The sequence below is a fragment of the Rhodamnia argentea genome, chromosome 6 (assembly GCF_020921035.1).
Source record: "Rhodamnia argentea isolate NSW1041297 chromosome 6, ASM2092103v1, whole genome shotgun sequence".
NCBI lineage: Eukaryota > Viridiplantae > Streptophyta > Magnoliopsida > Myrtales > Myrtaceae > Rhodamnia > Rhodamnia argentea.
The window spans coordinates 20,477,585-20,495,895 of record NC_063155.1 but is presented as its reverse complement, the minus strand read 5'-3'; the positions used below and the strand labels follow the sequence as shown (position 1 = coordinate 20,495,895).

At 41.5% G+C, this 18,311-nt stretch overlaps 4 protein-coding genes across 6 annotated transcripts in view; 2 read left to right on the top strand and 2 right to left on the bottom strand.

The window, feature by feature from the left end:
- The window catches only part of LOC125315459 (putative disease resistance protein At3g14460), a 707,586-nt gene that overhangs the window by 35,783 nt on the left and 653,492 nt on the right, over nucleotides 1-18,311 (bottom strand). The gene's annotated exons all lie outside the window — the stretch shown is intronic.
- LOC115734347 (cation/H(+) antiporter 19) lies at nucleotides 2,019-5,758 on the top strand. The gene is made up of 3 exons (XM_030665084.2): nucleotides 2,019-2,581; nucleotides 2,917-3,918; nucleotides 4,116-5,758. The coding sequence occupies exons 1-3, from the start codon at nucleotides 2,384-2,386 to the stop codon at nucleotides 5,322-5,324; spliced, it is 2,409 nt and encodes an 802-aa protein (XP_030520944.1). The 5' UTR covers nucleotides 2,019-2,383; the 3' UTR covers nucleotides 5,325-5,758.
- On the bottom strand, nucleotides 5,822-9,909 carry LOC115734420 (violaxanthin de-epoxidase, chloroplastic). 3 transcript variants are annotated; one of them, XM_030665196.2, is made up of 6 exons: nucleotides 9,747-9,909; nucleotides 9,110-9,425; nucleotides 8,869-9,029; nucleotides 7,888-7,984; nucleotides 7,160-7,551; nucleotides 5,822-6,589 (listed from the first exon to the last, which is right to left on the bottom strand). In XM_030665196.2, the coding sequence occupies exons 2-6, from the start codon at nucleotides 9,395-9,397 to the stop codon at nucleotides 6,088-6,090; spliced, it is 1,440 nt and encodes a 479-aa protein (XP_030521056.1). In that variant the 5' UTR covers nucleotides 9,398-9,425; nucleotides 9,747-9,909; the 3' UTR covers nucleotides 5,822-6,087. The 3 variants fall into 3 exon arrangements, with proteins under 3 accessions (XP_030521056.1, XP_048136498.1, XP_030521055.1); XM_048280541.1 differs by having other exon boundaries at nucleotides 9,110-9,418; nucleotides 9,747-9,902; XM_030665195.2 differs by having other exon boundaries at nucleotides 9,110-9,629; nucleotides 9,747-9,901.
- On the top strand, nucleotides 12,745-16,707 carry LOC115734348 (probable receptor-like protein kinase At1g11050). The gene is made up of 8 exons (XM_030665085.2): nucleotides 12,745-12,752; nucleotides 12,835-13,163; nucleotides 13,639-14,196; nucleotides 14,539-14,562; nucleotides 14,653-15,093; nucleotides 15,234-15,349; nucleotides 15,628-15,888; nucleotides 15,971-16,707. The coding sequence occupies exons 1-8, from the start codon at nucleotides 12,745-12,747 to the stop codon at nucleotides 16,199-16,201; spliced, it is 1,968 nt and encodes a 655-aa protein (XP_030520945.2). The 3' UTR covers nucleotides 16,202-16,707.

Genomic DNA, 18,311 nt, shown 5'->3' with positions numbered 1-18,311 from the left:
GCCTTGCAGGTGGCTCTAACCTTTTTTATTATTATTATTATTTTAACATAATGACATTCAAATTTTTTTTTATTTCTTTAATTTGGAAAGAAAAGAGACAAGAGATAGCCTAGTATTATTCAGATTTCACACTAAGGAACATTCCCTTGCCCACGGAGTAGAGAACAGACGAGAATAGAGAACAATATGATGATGGATCTTACACATTATTCTCCTAGTTTCTTTGTTAGCTGTTACGTAAAGACGATTTTATCTTGTACAGATCACTCTAGGAGGAGATGTTTGGATCACCAAAAAAGTTATATACCTACTGTAATTATGTTAATTCAGTTATAAATCTTTTCTTTTACCAATTGATTCTTAAATATTTTACATTTGTGATAATTTAATCCATCTAGCTAATTTTGACAGGAAATTATTTACATGGACGTCGGCCGTCCTATGTGGCGCAAAGAGCATTGACATGAATAATTTTTAATAATATTTTAATATGCTTTTGCACTTAATTTATTTATTTTTTATTTTATTTTTCCTTTTTTATTTTCTTTCTCTTTCTCTTTTTTCCTTTCCTTACTTCTTCTCGGGCGACCGGCTAGAGGCGAGGACCGACGAGGTCCACCTCACCAACCTCTAGTGAAGCTCGCCCTTGCCAACGGCCGGCTGACCTCGCCGGCCCTCACCTCTAGCCGGTCTCAAAGGTCTAGAGATTAGCTGGAGGAAGAAGGAAAGGGAGAACAAAAAGAAAAAGGAAATAAGAAAAATAAGAAAAAAAACTTGAAAATATTATTAGAAATTGTCCACGTCGGCGCCAACCATGTCATGTAGAATGACCAGCATTCATGTCGGCGATTTTTGGCCAAAATTGGCCAAATGGATGAATTAGCATAACTGCAAAAGGTTTGAAACTCAATTGGAAAAAAAAAAACGTTTAGGATCGGATTAACACAATTGTAATAAATTTAGGACTACTTTGGTAATTTTCCCAAAATTTTTTTCGCCAATTATCTATCTTTGGTGTAAATCTAGCTAGATAAGCAAAGATTCGACTTGAGAGACGTCAAATATCTTGTACATCAGCAAAAGGCATCTTTAAAGACTGGTTTTGCAGACGAGATTGTTGAAGACTTTCTACGGCATTCGGATAAATAAAATGCAAAAGGCGAGATTGGACGTAGGGTTGGAACATGAATGGATCACCCTAAAAAGCGATCTAGTTCCAAATTCGCATTGGAACAGGTCCAGTTCTCGGTTCCAAGTGAAGAACCACTTAGGAACTTGACCAACCAGACGAGGCCGGTTTCAAAAAACTAAAAATCATGGTTGTTCTCTTGGCATATTTTTCTCTATTTCGTTCCTGACTCACCTTTGCTCGCTTGCCCTCATTCATCTTTTACTTTGAACTGTTTTGTTGCTCACATTATTTTGCTATACAAATGAAATCGAAAAAAAATAACAAAGGAAAATAAATTCTCAGATAGACCTTGAAATCATATCAGAACAATAAAGTAAGCTTTGAGCTCCAAAAACTGAAAACCCATTCTAACTTAGTAGGTTCCAAGTTCTAGATCTGAAACCTATCTATCATAAAATCAATCATCCTAACAGGAGACATGGTTTGCTCAACGTTCCCACAATAAGTATTGGGAGAACTCGAAAGAAAGCTAGATCGTGGCGAAATGACGTTCTTGTTTGAGATTGCTTTCACCCTCAAAATTCCATCATTTTTAAGGTGCCGAGAAATACACTAGAAATAAATTGTCAGCTCCATTGATTTGATGATAGTTGAAGTCGTTGACACAAGGAAACAAAAGGGCTTGTCCAACAACAACAACAACAAAAATGAGTAGATAATCCATAATTTATGTGCAACTTCTCTTTCCGTTTTAAATTAATTCTTTGTCCAGTGAGATATTGTGCATATAACACTCATAAGAAAACTATCATAAACTAACAAACCCGCACTATATATAGAGGCCTGTTTGCTGCACCACCATCGCCACCTTCCCTTTCTGAGAGTTCTCAACTGTATTCCGAAGACAGCTCTGTGTTTCGCAATCCAAACAGTTCGTGTTCATGTGTTGACAGTTGTTGTCTCTGCATTTTTCTCGTATATATCTCCGCTTTATTCTAGATCCCCTTTTGAAAAAGGAAAGTGTTGGCCTCTCCCTCTCTCCCCGTGTCGTTCTCATGCTTCTGAAGAAACCCAAATTCTCTTCAGAAGTTGGAAATTGTATCGCTCGTGAAAGAAATTATGATATAGGGGAGGCCCGAGGTCAAATAGTGTTCTGAGGAGAGAAATTTTGTCTTTCTCCTTTCCTATGTTCACCGTAGATTCTTGGATTTCTGATATCCGACATCTCGGGTGAAAGTTCGTAAGGTATCAATGGCGGCCAATGTGACGGCGACGGTTTGTCCCGCGCCGATGAAGGCGACGTCCAACGGGTCGTTCCAGGGCGACAGCCCCCTGGATTACGCGCTTCCTCTGGTCATCCTTCAGATATGCCTCGTCGTGGCCTTCACGAGATTCCTTGCATTGATTCTCAGGCCTCTCAGACAACCGAGGGTCATTGCGGAGATCATTGTGAGTTTCTTACATATCATCGTTCTGAGGAAGAAAAAGTGTTCATTCGGGAAATCCTAGGGTTTTGTAGTTCTTGAGCATTCCTTTCAATTGAAAACTGGAGTGCCATTTCATATGTTCTTTCCAAAAGGATCCGCGAGGTTCCTAGAGAAAATCACCCACAACCTAACCAAGGTTCTAACAAGCCTTTTCCTATAATATGAATGCACACGGCATTTGATCTGAGTGAGGTTGTTTGTAAAGTTTATGTGAATTGGGGAAAGTTATTAATGTTGTCATCAAGTCTCACGTTGGTGAAACATTAAACACTTGGTTGATGAGGTTTTTGTCTCCAGGGTGGAATCTTGCTTGGGCCTTCGGCATTAGGAAGAAGCGAGAAATTCCTGCACACAGTTTTCCCGAAAAGCAGCATGACCGTCCTCGACACCCTCGCAAACATAGGCCTCCTCTACTTCTTATTCTTGGTCGGACTCGAGCTCGACATCCGTTCCATCAAGAGAACCGGCAAGAAAGCCCTACTAATTGCCTTAGCCGGTATCAGCCTCCCTTTCATCCTAGGAATCGGCACGTCTGTGGTCCTTCGGGCCACGATCTCCAAAGGAGTGAGCCAAGGCCCGTTCCTCGTCTTCATGGGTGTGGCCCTATCCATCACGGCCTTTCCCGTCCTGGCGCGCATACTTGCCGAGCTCAAGCTCCTAACCACCGACGTGGGCCGCATAGCCATGTCTGCAGCTGCCGTGAATGATGTCGCGGCGTGGATCCTGCTCGCACTCGCCATAGCCCTCTCAGGCAGCAACACGTCCCCGCTGGTCTCCCTGTGGGTCCTGCTCTGTGGGATTGCGTTTGTGTTATTGGCAATCTTTGGCCTCAATCCGGCACTCGCCTGGATGGCACGCAGGTCACACGAGGGTGAGCCCGTGAAGGAACTCTACATATGCATCACACTGTCCCTCGTGCTGGCTGCAGGCTTCGTGACGGACACCATCGGCATACATGCACTCTTCGGGGCTTTCGTGGTGGGCATTGTCATGCCTAAGGACGGGCCATTCGCCGGGGTCCTGATCGAGAAGATAGAGGACCTTGTGTCGGGGCTCCTCCTGCCACTCTACTTTGTGTCGAGCGGATTGAAGACAAATGTCGCGACAATACAAGGAGCGCAGTCCTGGGGGTTATTGGTGCTTGTCATTTTCACAGCTTGCTTTGGGAAAATTGCAGGGACAATGTCTGTTTCATTGTTGTGCAAGGTGCCATTTAAGGAAGCTGTCACTCTTGGGTTCCTGATGAACACCAAGGGTTTGGTGGAGCTCATTGTGCTCAACATTGGCAAGGACAGGAAGGTGCAGTATGTTCATCCATTTCTTTCGAATCACAAAATTTTTGCAATTGGCAAATTGTCGTGCTTTATAATTAGTACTGAGCTAAGAAGATACAATCCGGTCATTCGCTAAATTTTATCTGAAATAACAAAGGCATTTCAGGAAAACAAGTTGGAGTGACAGCAAATTGATTATCCTTTTTTTGCCCTTTGTCTCAGGTGCTGAATGATCAGACATTTGCAGTCTTAGTTCTAATGGCCTTATTCACCACCTTCATCACAACCCCAATAGTGACGGCTGTGTACAAACCGGCCAGGAGAGGAGTGCCGTACAAGCACCGGACGATCCGGCGGAAGGACCTCGACACCGAGCTCCGGCTGCTGGTCTGCTTCCACAGCACGCGCAACATCCCTACCATGATCAACCTCATCGAGTCGTCCCGCGGCATTCGAAAGAGGGGCCGCCTCAGCGTCTACGCCATGCACCTCATGGAGCTCTCAGAGCGGTCCTCAGCCATTTCCATGGTGCACAAGGCGCGGAGGAATGGCCTCCCGTTTTGGAACAAAGTTCGCGACGACCAGGACCAGATGGTGATAGCGTTCGAGGCCTACCAGCAGCTCAGTTCGGTCTCCGTGCGCCCCATGACCGCTATATCCCCTCTCGGTACCATCCACGAAGACATCTGCACAAGCGCGCACCAGAAGCGGTCCGCAATGATCTTGCTTCCATTCCACAAGCACCAGAGGTTGGATGGTGTGATGGAGTCACTGGGCCACTCCTTCCAAGATGTGAACAAGAGGGTCCTACGCTATGCGCCGTGCTCGGTTGGGATTCTTGTGGACCGCGGCCTAGGAGGCACAACCCAAGTCTCCGCCAGCGAAGTCTCGTACTCGATCGTCGTGCCCTTTTTTGGAGGCTGTGATGATCGCGAGGCACTTGCCTTCGGGGTTCGCATGGCAGAGCATCCTGGGATTGTGCTCAATGTCATGAAGTTTGTTTTCCCTCCAGGAACTGCGGTTGTAGCACAAGATACTAGGGACGATGATGATAGCCCCAACGACGATGATCCGTCATTGACTGCCAGCAAAAATGAGTCTATTACCTATGAGGAGATGACTGTGGCAACTAAGGAAGACATAGTTGCGGCATTAAATTCGAAGAGCAAGTGCAATCTGTTTATAGTGGGAATTATGGCTCCCAATGTGCCGGTATTGGCGGACCGGACGAGTGATTGTCCGGAATTGGGCCACGTCGGGAGCTATTTGGCCTCGTCGGGCTTCTCGACCACTGCATCAGTTCTGGTGGTTCGACAGTATAATCCGTTGGGGAGTCTTCACCCGCTGGTGGAGGAACAGGCGAATGCAGATGTCTATGACGTGCCAGATACACCAGTTGGATATCAGTCCGGTGGCATTAATATGGTCTAAAGTTCTGTCTCACATGTACTTGTGCATCACTTCAAACTCAACAAAGTCAATTTCAAATCACGCTTATATAGAGTGAAGCTATTAGGTCATCCTAGTCAAATAACAGATCTCCTCTGTTCCCTGTTTTGAGGAGACTGTAAGGCCGTGTACTTCATGTTACTACGCCTTGCAAATTTTGAAACTAGGGAACCCTGGACATGATTATGCGTATGAAACTGGAGCCGGTCAAGGCTTGATGAAATCTTTCAGAGACGGAAGACGGAGGAGAGAGTAGGAGATGTAAAATGCGTCACTGGTAATGTAAGTGTGCGACTTCATAGAGCAGAACATTGTGGGCATAAATGCTCACAAACACCAAGATCAATCTCATACACGCATGTTTTGGTAACACTGTAATAAAGAACATTATCAATCAGAAGGGATTATTTTCTCCAGTGACCATCTTGTCCGGTTCCTTAGAACCGACGAGGCCAACTCTGGTGAAAGAGGTGGAGAGATGACAATATAACGCAGATTCTATATATCAACTCAGACCGTCTCTCACAAGGATTTGAATGAATCATCTACAGAAATGAACAGACTGAGCGCCAACAGGACCAGTCGAACCTAGTCCATGTTCAGCCTATTGGAGCACAAGTCTCGCACACACGAATAAACGGAGAAAAGAGGAAATGAAGTTGAAATTGTCAAAGACTTCAATTGAACAGCTGTACATCGCAAAAGGAATCAGAGTGACAATGATCTCCTGTCACATTTTCTAGACCTACCTTAGCTTCCGGAGCGGCAATGCTTCTCCAAAGAGCTTCTCAACTTCAGTCGCTCCCATTTTCAGCTCATTCAATAACTCCATTTCCTCTTCACTGAGGCCTCTCAAGAAGTTCTCCTCATCTTGTCTGAGCTCTTTAAACCCTTCAGTCAACCTCTGAAACAAACCCATTTCAGTCTTTCCCACTTTCTGTACCTCGTCTTCAATCTGCTCGACCTCCCTCTCGATAGTCTTCTCGCCTTCCTCCACTGTCTTCTCTATTCTCTCCACAAGAGGCGGCTCGGGCCCGCAAGTATTATCAGTTCGGATGAAGTCTTTGAAGTCCCTTCCTACGCTTTTCGCAGCTCTGTCGAGTTCTGGTATGATACTGTCTGGCAAAACCGCACTTCTTGTGTATACAACAGCTCCTCCGTACCCATCCCATGCATCATTCCTGCCCTGATAGTATACAAATATGTAATCATCTGGCTTGTTTTCTGTCTTGGATGACAGTATATACCTGCCAAGTTTGTAGGAAGAAGAAATTACTGAAAATTACATTAGTCAATTAACAAAACCAAAGTAATAATTTTCAAGATGACATTATATATCAGATAAATAATCCACTTGATCATGAACGAGATCATTTGGGCCACATCTCTGACTGCTATCTCAGGAGGTTTTCCTCCATGTTATTGATTATCTAATCTTCAGTAGCTTTCCAGTATATCTTGACCCAATAATTTTGTCAGTTCTCGCTTTGAGACAACAAATTGAGTAACAAATTGAATACTAAGTGAAAACATTCAGCAGCTAATTTGCTCATGCAGTCGTGCATGAGAGAGAGTGTCAAATTTCTAAGGATTAAACCACAAGAACTCAGACTTCTATTCCTCCACGATTGATGTAATAACCCACACCAAATACATGATGGGCCTTCTTTTGTTTGAGAGCTTGAATAATACAAGATGATTTGGAGGTCGCTCCGTACATATGAAGTCATGGACAAGATTGTGGTCATCCGAAGGAAATAAGTTTGCATGAGAAGATGGAACATCGAAACGTTGAAGAACTTGCTGCGAGGAATTACCAGTCATCTTGATAATGAAGATATTCATTATCGTGATTGTATAATATCCCGGGCTGTTCAGGATCCTGTACAAATCTCTGTACAGTTGTTCGGGTGAAGAACCCACTATCTGGAGTGCGTATCCTCCACGACAAATTGCCCACGAGCTTGTTAGATTCTGTATGAAATTCATGCAATTGGCAATCGAAAGTGTCAAAGGTGGGATTTAAGCCACTGGAAATGAACCACTTCCCACTGAAATCTGCTATGTTGAAGCTCTTAACAAGAACAGCAGGATCAGGGACAGGAAATTCTCCAACATCAGATTTCCGAGGTACACACTTCTTCCTCGAAACTGCACATTCATTGAATTCATCCACGACACTATTTTCAAAGAGATCCCCACACTTGATCTGAAAAAAAAAAAAAAAGATAAAACTTCTATCAGAAAAGTGAGCAGCTATACTTGAATTCCAGGTTGAGTTATTCACTTTTCAAGCCAAATATAGTGCACTAAATCCGATTTTAGCGGAAACTAATTATTAAACAGAGCATTACCATTCTGTTCTTCTTTCTATGACATGAGAAGCAGCACAGAAAACTCGGAGAGGTAATGCAGCGAAAAGGGTGAACTAATAAATCAACTATGAAAAGTGCCGCCTAGGCTCTCGACCTGATGATTTATTTCTCTCTTACAGTATTTTCCATCTACATAAATGTCTCTATGAAATGGAGATTACAGAACAAACCTGGCATTCAGTCTCGTCAGGCCGATTGTTGCACGTCTGGAGACAAGCAACATTCGCAGCACATGATGGATTTGCAATGCACTTGGCCAGTTCTATCCTGCTCATTGAACCCGATCAATCAACCCAGGAGGATTATTCTCCATTTCTTTACTATCATATTTTATAGTCATTTTATTACCCTCTAACTTCCATATCAGCAATCAACTCCATAATATGCACCTCATGTTTCGCCTACTAATATAGAAGATGAGCTACTGGGTTTTTGAACCCTCCAGAAAAATGACATCAGCTATGAGCGAAACTTAGCTGAAAAGATGACAAAAATAATTTTTCCAACTGAGAAAGTGAGTCTTGGCACAGTAGCAGAGAATCCGAGCAAGGCCACTGACAGGACTTCATCTTTTTCACGAACAAATTTAACTATGACAGACAGACAGAGCAATTTGTTATAAGCATGGGAGTATAAATACGATATCATGGTTCCCTCAGTCAATTATGCTAAATAGTTTCAAGACACTTCTTATTACTTCCACTATTTTTGACCGAATGTCAAGTGTCCCAGTCATCTCGCAGGGAATAAAGGGCGTAGGTGTCAACCATGTGAGTTCTCTCAAGTTCAAGGGTTAAAGGACGCATAATACACGACATAAAATGAATGGTGCCTAATTCAATTACTTGAAAGATTAATGACCAGATACTTCCACTGCAACCCCAAACTCAAACGATTCAAAAAAGAAAATACATAGAGAATCCAACTAATTTTTGACAACTTGCATGAGCCAAGATGCGAAGGGGTTGTGAATCCAAAGAGCCCCATCTGTGCTCCCCCTCAAACTCCTTCCTTTCATCACTAGTTTTCCCTCTATTTTTTAGGAGGCTTCTTTTTGCAGTACCTTATGCACCATCAGGTTATTATATACAGTGGACTGGCTGTTAATTAAACAAGAAGCTAAATTCCACGAAATTTAACCGAAGAAATACCTGCACTCTTTTAGCAAGCAAGTGCAGGTTTTGAGAGCATCAACTGCCTCAGCAGAGGGAATTATCAAGAATGTGCATGCAGCTAAAGCAGCTAGTTTCGTGAAGTGTTGCTGACTCCATTCTCTCACTAAATGAAATATCTCCCGTGCACTCCCAGTTACCTTGAAAGAGACAAAAGAATGTCAATGACCTAGTAATTCTCCATGAACGGAACAAGAGAAGAAGTCAAGTCACCCACTACCTTAGGCACTCTTGAACGACTTCCGCGCAATGAAGAAACTTCCTCTTTCCTCGGCAACGGCAAACCAGAACAACTTGATTCGGAACGACAATGGCTCTCTAGAGAGCATCTCGTTTCCAAGCGCCTCATCATCTTCATGCCCGTCCACGTTGTCACTCGAGTTTTGCCGTGACAACACAGCAACTTCATATGAGAACTTCTATCAGCCAAAATGCTAACTGCAATAGATGCAGCACTGATGGTCTCGTCGCGGAACAGACAGATGGAGCTAGCAACAGCCAATGCCATGGTTCGATTTTTCTCCTCCTACTGCAAGCTGATTCCCCCCCGTGAAATTAGCTTCTTTCAGTGTGAATTAGTCTTGTACTCATGTCTCATCTCCCAAACAAACCGAAACAACAGGGAAATAATTCCAACCCGGATAATTAAACCGTCAAATTCCCACCATATTCAACTCAAAATCCAATCTTGGCTTAAACTCCGGACGTGGGAGATGAAATTCTTAATCAATAACAGGAAACTGAATGCACTAAAAAACCCAGGAATCTCTCCAACCTTCACCAGCCATTCATGGTTTCCACTTCATGAAGGTCCTTCAACAAGCAACTAACTGAGCTAAAAAGAAGAAAAAACTAACCTTGACGACAGGTAGGCAGGATTCGAGAATGGAGAGAGGCTCGCTTCTGTTCATCTCGAAGGAAAAAAAAAAATCGGATTTTGCAGAAGAAGCGTGTAGAGAAAAAGAGCGCCAAGTTGTGTGGGGCTTGGAAGGGAGTGGAGCCGGATAAGAAATTGTGTGGAAATGAAACATGTGACGTTGGTGTGAGTAGTTCAATCTCAATTTTCGTTAAATTGTATTAGTGATATCCTCTTAGAAAATAGCATTTTTATTTCCTCCGGTAAATTCTATAATATAAATAGGAATAATTTTACTGTATATTTAATTTTCTTTTCTTTTGACATCCGTGCATTGCACAGCCTTTGCTTTCAGTAATCCATATAATATATTTTAGGATTAATAACATGAAAAATCTCAAATTAGTATATTTGTAATTTTTTTTATCACAAAAAATCTCAAATTGGTATAAATATAACAAATTTACCTGAGCTCCGAGAGGGAGAGATGTAAGAAAAATTATCAACTTGACCCTTAGCCAATGGGGACTCAATTTCAAAGCCAACACTATGGCTCGACTTGCAGCAAGTATAGAGTTCTCTAGGACACAAGTTAACAAAAATCACAGCCAAGTATCCTTATATGCCTGAAGGGCAAAAGCTTTTGCTTGATGAAAGAGAAATCTTTGAGTTTTTCCAATAAAATCAAAGTATATGTCTTTCTCATTTGTTGCCATTCAACAACAGTAAATCTCAAATTATTACACATGTGACAAATTTATCCTTTGCTAGTTTTCGTTAAATTGAGTTATTAGCAAGAAAAATTCCAAAGCAATATACTAATGATAAATGAAGGGTAAAAACTATAAACTATTCACGTGTTGTTCAACTCAGCAATTTGACGATAAAATTTAACGAAAATTAACGGATAATAAATTTGTTACAAATGCACCAGTTTGGGAGTTTTTTATGATAAAAAAATTAGTTTTGAATAAATTTGTCGCAGGTGTATCAAGTTAGGATTTTTCATGATATTAACCCTACATTTCAAAGGATTTTAAATTAACTTTATTGTTGGTTTAAGAAATAGTTTACACACTCACTATGGATTACCGGCACATAGTAGAATTCGATAATACAGAGGAACTCCCAACACCCATGTCATTCACTCAATAGTGAATGTGTAGGCGGATGGGATATCGATCTTATTTTTGATATATATCTACTAATTTTAACGAAAGGAAAAATATGAAGACTTGAAGCATTATAGGAAATCGGTATGATCTGAAAAGTCAAAGTTCTGTTGAATATATTATAGCACGCGATCAGTTTTCGATAAAAATTTGTTATTTATCTTTTCGTCTAATAAATATGGTAACATTGTATTCGCAACAATTAAAGGTAAGAGGTACGCTCCCTAACAAGGATGGTAGTTAAAGAAAATATCTACAAATGGGTATAAGATGTATAAGTAAGTGCAGACGTTAATTATGCTTTATTCGATACTAATCCCTTTGATTTTATGAAAAGGCATAAAAGTACATCGAAAATGGATTATGAATTACCGACTACGGGATTGAACCAATGGTAAGAGCATTCCCATCCTTTCGGTTTAAGAACCGATCGTTGTGGGTTCAACTCCTGTCGATAGGAACTCAGAGATGTTAGTTTCTCTCTAAGTAGTGGTCTAATCAAGATCGTGTCCCTAGATTATAAGAAAAATGGAATTAAAAATTAGAGTTAATACCACGTAAAACTCTAAACTGGTACACCCGAGACATATTTACCTCAAACTAATTTTTTAACTACCAAAAATCCTAAACTGATACATTTATGATGAATTTACCATCCGTTAATTTTTGTTAAATTAGTTTAGGATAAATTTATCACATGTGTACCAATTTGAGATTTTTTGTGGCTTTTTCAACTTTAAATGCAATTTATTTAGTGCTGGCAAATAAAAAAGCTGAAAAATCAAGTAAGTCCATGTTCTTTAAAGAAAATAGTTTATGATACAAAAGTCACTTTTTGACATTCAATACTATTTATTGAATGTGGACACCTAAATTAATCGAAAAATCCATTTTTCCGTGCTATTTAAGAGATAATTGTCTATGATTAACCATTTGTATGTTTGTAAAGAAATTTCAAACCCAGCTCAAACATTTAATATTTAATATACATATATTATTCTGATTCCATAATCAAATTTTGTTACTCTTGATTCTATGTCATATTGCTTAATTTTTTTTTCTTGAAATGTCTAAGTGGTTATTAATGTTAAACATCTATGGTGCAATTTCTTTCGACACTTAACCTACTAAAAGATATTATCGGTGAAAACACCTAATGTGAGTATTTAATAAATCAAAAATTTGCATTGGGTTATGAGCAATTATGCGTGTAACATTTTTGGTGTATCGAAGTCTCATTTACTTGAGCCGAGAAAACACTATAAATATGCATCTAAGGAGTTCAAATATCCCAAGAGATTGTCTGTCGATAATATCGCAAGGGGCTTGAATAGATCAAAAGAGAGAAAAAAAAAAACTAAAATGTTATTAAAATTTGGCCACGTCAACGGTTTTCGATCAAAATTGGCTAAAAAAAGTTTAAAACTGGCACAATGACAATAAATTTAGGAATTTTTTTATTAATTTTTTCGGAAGAACTAAACAAAAGATTTATGACTGAATTGGCATGAACGCATAAAGTTTAAAACTGAATTGGCTTAAAAAAAAAAGATTTAAAACCGGCACAATGATAATAAATTTAGGACTTTTTTGATAATTTTTCCAATAAAATCAGATTAGCTCGTGTATAGCAAGAGCTGAGTCATTGCAACATTTCAAGGCACCATATTTCGCGCAGACCCATCGGTAGCGACAGCTTCTTAACTCTACCGTACTAAAGATTTCGCCGCCATCGATCATTTGACCCGACGCGGCGATGTGATTAAGGAAAACCCCGATTGGATGAAGTGTCTAAAATGATTAAGTTTTGGTTGGGAGTTAACACCAATGGAGAGGTTTGTTGTCACCCACAAGAAGCAGACAATGCGAGAATAAGTTTCATAGCACATCAGAACCATATTCAAGTCCTTGATGCAGACATTCCTCGAGGAAACCAAGGTTCGGCAGCTGGAAGCAGCACGTATGCGGGCAAGGATATTCCAACAGGGGTCGACGATCACAAGGAAGAAGATCATCTATAACTGCACCGCCTCCCTCGACTCTTCGAAAGTTTCAGTCGTTTTTCTCCAGTGACGTCCGAGTGTCAGACCCGACTGGAGTCAGTCTTCTGTGGCCAAATGCACATTGCGCTGGAGAAGAAATGGAGGCTAGAGGACGTGTGTTGCAGCTGTGTCTGTTCGGCTTCACCGCTTTGCTCGTTCGCAGCACCTTAAGTGATCCATTCCCGGCACCTTCACCTGATCAAGGTCCGTCACTTCTTTCCCCTTCCCTTTGTTTTAAGGACCGCAAGATCAACCCGTTTGTGTGGGAAGCCCTTCACAAGCATCATTGATCGCACAACCCTCGCTGAATCACGAAACCTCGACGTACATCACGTGTTCATCTGTTCCTGTCTAAGTTTGATGACAGTAGAAAGAAAAATGCAAGTCTTTAAAGATTCGCTAGCTCATAAGATGATGAGATTTACTCCTCTTATGGTAAAATTTAAATGGAAAACACAATACCATCATGCCACAAATAATGTCCATACACGATGAATATAAGCATGTAGATATACTGTCCGTAGATATCAGTACTACCAAAAAGGTTGTATGCAGAACGAAGGATGCTACAATCTTGCTTGGAGACACTTGATTCACACCCGAAAGAACAGAAAAGCACAGTATATGATATATCACAAAGGACTTGCCGTTTCCTCCATCACGCCTTAATGCATTGCAGCCTGTCCACTGAGCTCGTTCCAGTATAAGCCGGGGGTCGAATGCATCGGCGTCCCAGAAAAGACCACTTACTGGGGTAGCTACCCGACGACGCTTTGCTGCGGAAATGTCCTCAAGGCTTTGTCCCAATCCCTAGCTCTTCACGCAAGCAACACGAGCGACATCTTTCTCGACGGAGGCCAGTGGAGCGACTGTAGCGAACATTTACTCCAGCCACTGTCCCCGCCGGCTAATTCATGTCGCTTCGACAATCTCTTCGACGGACGGAGCCAGTGCTCCAGCTTCTCGCTATCATTCATCGACAGGCAGGAACCATATAGAGCAGCACAGCGTAATTGCTCAAACTTCAACCCTTCATTCGACGATGTCTGCAAGGATTGCATCAGTGCAATAGTGACGGCAAGGGACAGCATACTGAGTCTTTTACAGGCAAATGACAATGATACAGAAAGGGCAATTTGTGGGGTGGCTGTTATTACTTCTCTAGCCTCTGGGAAAGTGGGGAATTCCTCGGCCATGGAGGACTTCTACAGATGTCTGCCTGCTCTAGACAAGCCAGGTAAGGACTACGGCCAAAAATGACATCTACTACTTCTAGAACATGCAAGATTTGTGCTTGTGTTGCCTTGAAATTAAAGATTTCACTGATTTTAAACCAAATGTCGACTAAATTCTGCAAAAATGTTTGATAACATAACACGAATAAGAGAATGAAGAAAACTGTTCCATCTAACCTCAAAGATTGACGAATGACTTCGTACAAGGAATTTGTCTTGCAACAATGATAAAAAGAGCATCTTTTCCCACCTGCCCTGTTGCTTTAAGGGTATGCATGCAGCTCTATTTGCTTACCATTGTCTCAACACGATCTCATCTTAACTCTTCTCTTTTCTGTCATCAGATCCAGGTTACATCAAAGTCAAAAGTAAGTAGACATCCACCAGCTCTGCATAATTCGATGCTTGCCTTCTCGAGTCATCATATTATTTACGCAAGTCGATTGTATTTTCACCAGGTTCCACGGTGAAAGTAGTAGTGGCGGTGCTGATCGCAGCCATCGGACTGACGCTGGTCATTTCACTGGTAAAACACGTGACTGGGAACAACAAACCTCCTACACCGGCTCAGCTAAAGGAGATGAAAACGTGGTCAGGCCTCTACAGATTCTCAAGGGCAGAGATCGAAAATGCAATTAACTACCGTAACGAAAAGAAATGCCTCGGCCGAGGAAGTGCAGGCCAGGTCTACAAAGGCGTCTTGCCAAGCGGACAAGTTGTAGCCATAAAACACATATACAAGAGCAACACGTCCGACTCTTTCAGGCGGGAAGTGGAAGGTCTTTCGAGGGTCCGACATCCAAATTTAGTATGTCTCTTCGGCTACTGCAACGAAGGTGGCGAGCAGTACCTGGTCTACGAATATTGCCCTGCCGGGAATCTAGCTTCTCATTTACTAAGTACATCCGGATCCGCTTCATCCCTACCTCCTTTAGTTTTTCATTCTTCAAAAATAAAAATAACAAAGGAAACAAGCTTCCCCAGAAAGGTAACTTTTATTCCATATTTTCAATCTCAGCTTGTTTTGTCCTAATTACAGGGAAAGACACTGTCTTGACATGGGAAAGGAGAGTGAAAATCCTAAGGGAATGCGCTTTGGGCCTGAGATATCTCCACCACTACATAGACGGCTGCATCGTTCATAGGGATATTAAGGTAATGACTACGAGATACATCTTGATCCTCCATTTAAAGCCGTTACATGAAAGCTTCCCCAACAAAATGCCTTCCGAGATTTTTCCACTTATATTCAGTCATTTCAATGCACTGATATGCGGACTCTAGCATATCTTTCCTATTCGCGCCGGACAAAATAACGACTTCACGTCCGACCAATGGTACAAAATAATGGCCTGCACACAAAGGCCGGAAACCTAATTATGCGGCGGGTTTCCTTGGTTGGATGTATATAATGGTGTGAGCTTGATTTGCAGCTTACCAACATTCTTTTGACTGAGAACATGGAACCAAAGCTCTCGGATTTTGGGCTGGCAAGAATCCTGAACATGGAGGAGAGCAAAGTTTTTACTGATGTCAGAGGAACGATAGGCTACATGGATCCAGAGTATATGAGCAATGCAAAGCTAACCTGTGCCAGTGATATTTACAGTTTTGGTATTGTCGCACTCCAACTTCTTTCAGGACAAAAAGTTATTGACCTTGATCTTGAGGCCAGAGATCAGCTGACAAGGAAGGTACAGCTTATTTCGAGACTTTGCAAATGTTGAACATTGATCAGCAGATTTGTAATCACGATACAGTGTTGTCTTTTGGCAGGCAAGGGATGTCAGCATGGGCAAACGGCCACTAGAGGATTTTGAGGACCCTCGACTAAACGGAAACATCAATAAGGCGGACTTTGAGTCCATCTTGCAAGTTGCTGTCTTCTGCGTTGCTAAGGACAGCAAAGATCGGCCCACAATTGATATGTTCTTCGACGAGCTCGAGAAGGCTTGGAAGAACACAGTTGCCGAGGTAAGCAGCGACATTTTACAGCCCTTAGTCTGATATTTGAAGCAGTACCGTGTCTGCTATTCTGGTAGTGATAATCACAATTCCAATCCTTTACGTGGTTGCAGAAGGAAAAGACGGAGAAGAAATCGAAAGCGACAACCATTTCAAGATCACCAGATGTACTTCGAGTCTGAACATACTACCATGTTGCTACAGCAGCAACAGCAGAAGGTTTTGTATGGCTGTCCTAAGTCGACGTAGAGATCAGCTTTCTTCAAGAAAATAGGCATCTGACAATGTCCACGCTTCCAGTGTCAAGACTGTCTCTGCTTCTCCTCTTGAGTAAGCATACATACAAGAATATATATCGAAGGTATGAAAGGCGTAAAAGGTAAAGCTGGGTGAAAGAAGACTTTTGAGCTCTCATGCATGAGGTGTTGAGTTGAAGTGAATGAGTGGAAATCTTCATGACAAATCCAAAAGTTCAGTGAGTTCTAAACATGGTCAGATGTAAATTCCAACTGGAAGGATGATCCAAGGAACTACGCTTGTTCTGTACATAGTGCAAGTCTTAAGAATATATTTTACATTCCAATAATACAACCACAAGTGTATTTGTCAAAGCATACACTTGTTTTGTGCATATTGCAAGTTTTAAGAATATATTTCACATCCAACTGGATGAATTCGATGTTGAGGACCAGAATTAAATAGTCCAAGCATTGGAATGTATGTTTACACTTAAGCAGATCATATCTGGTGAAACACGGGGTTGCTTTATCACAGAAACTCTTCGTTTTAATTCATCAAAGAATTAGGATAAGAAATCATTATTTATAGTATCTTTGAACCTCTATTTTTACTGAACTCACTACATTCTGTCTCTTTAACCAACGTACACTCCATGAACTAGTGACATTAGACAAAAAGTTTGTGAAGTGCACTCGAAACGATGGAGATAGAAAGGAGGCGAGAGAAGGTTTTATCTATAAGCGAGAGGGCGAGTAGCGAGCACAAGACTTAAAACATGCAAACAGGTTTTACGCCCCTGGAGTAGCTATGCTCAACAAAGGAAACCATAGGCGAGAAAATTTGCAAGAGAACATCAAACGTGTTTGTATTGAAATCACAAAAAGGAAAAGAAAGAGCAAAAGTTTTAAGGCATTGGATGATACCATAGGATCGGACCAACCTTTCCTTGGAGATTTCTGACTGCATATGTCGATTTCCCACAACTCTTGACTACCCCGATATGAAACTGCTGTCTGCTCTTGGTGCATCAAGTAAATACGAGGCATGGAAAGAGTAAGAAACATCGGAAGTGCTGTACCAACAGAAGTGTCCAAAATTCCTGCTTAAGGACCGCAAGATCAAATGTGTACGACATTACAAACTATAGAGACTGAACAACAAGTTCTCAACCTGACTCCCGAATATTCACCACTAGTTGCTGATTCAAAATAGAGCATCTTTCGGCGTACAGAATATTATACTAGTGTTCTTTTGATGAGTATACGTCAATGGCACTTTAAGCAGCACATTTATAGTATCTATCAGAGATTCACATAACTGCAATGTAATAAGAAGATGCAGTACCTCATCGAAACTCTACAATTAGAAAGAAGATTACATCTTGAAGCAAACCGCTAAAGGACACATAAAGCGATAGCGATAGATCAAAATTCATTGGGAAAATGTCAAAAAAGGGCCTCAAGTGCACTTGATTTCTCAAACAAGGGCTCAATGTGAAACTTGTTTCAAAGAGGGGCCTCAAGTGCCTTTTTTGTTTCAAAGAAGTACCTGAACAGGATACTTGTGTCTTTTTACATTTTGTGATTTTTTCCTTCTTTTTTTTCCTTTTTTCTTCCCTGTTTCCTTTTGTTCTCTTCCTCGTCGCCGGTGGCCATGGGCTGAGCAGCCGCAAGGGCTTGCCTCACTCAGCCCGGGCGAGGGCCGACCTCACGGCGGTCGGCGAGGGGAACGCTTACCCTGTCCGATTAAAAATCAGTGGTGATACTTGATTGTGCATATATCTTTGTCTGTTCGTTTGAAGGAAAAAAAGAAACGAAGAAGATCTTCCATTATCGGGAGCTTCCATCGTGAAATTTCAATTTCTTGCGGTTTGACATGGGCAAAAACGAAGAAGATCGGCAGAGGAGGGGCA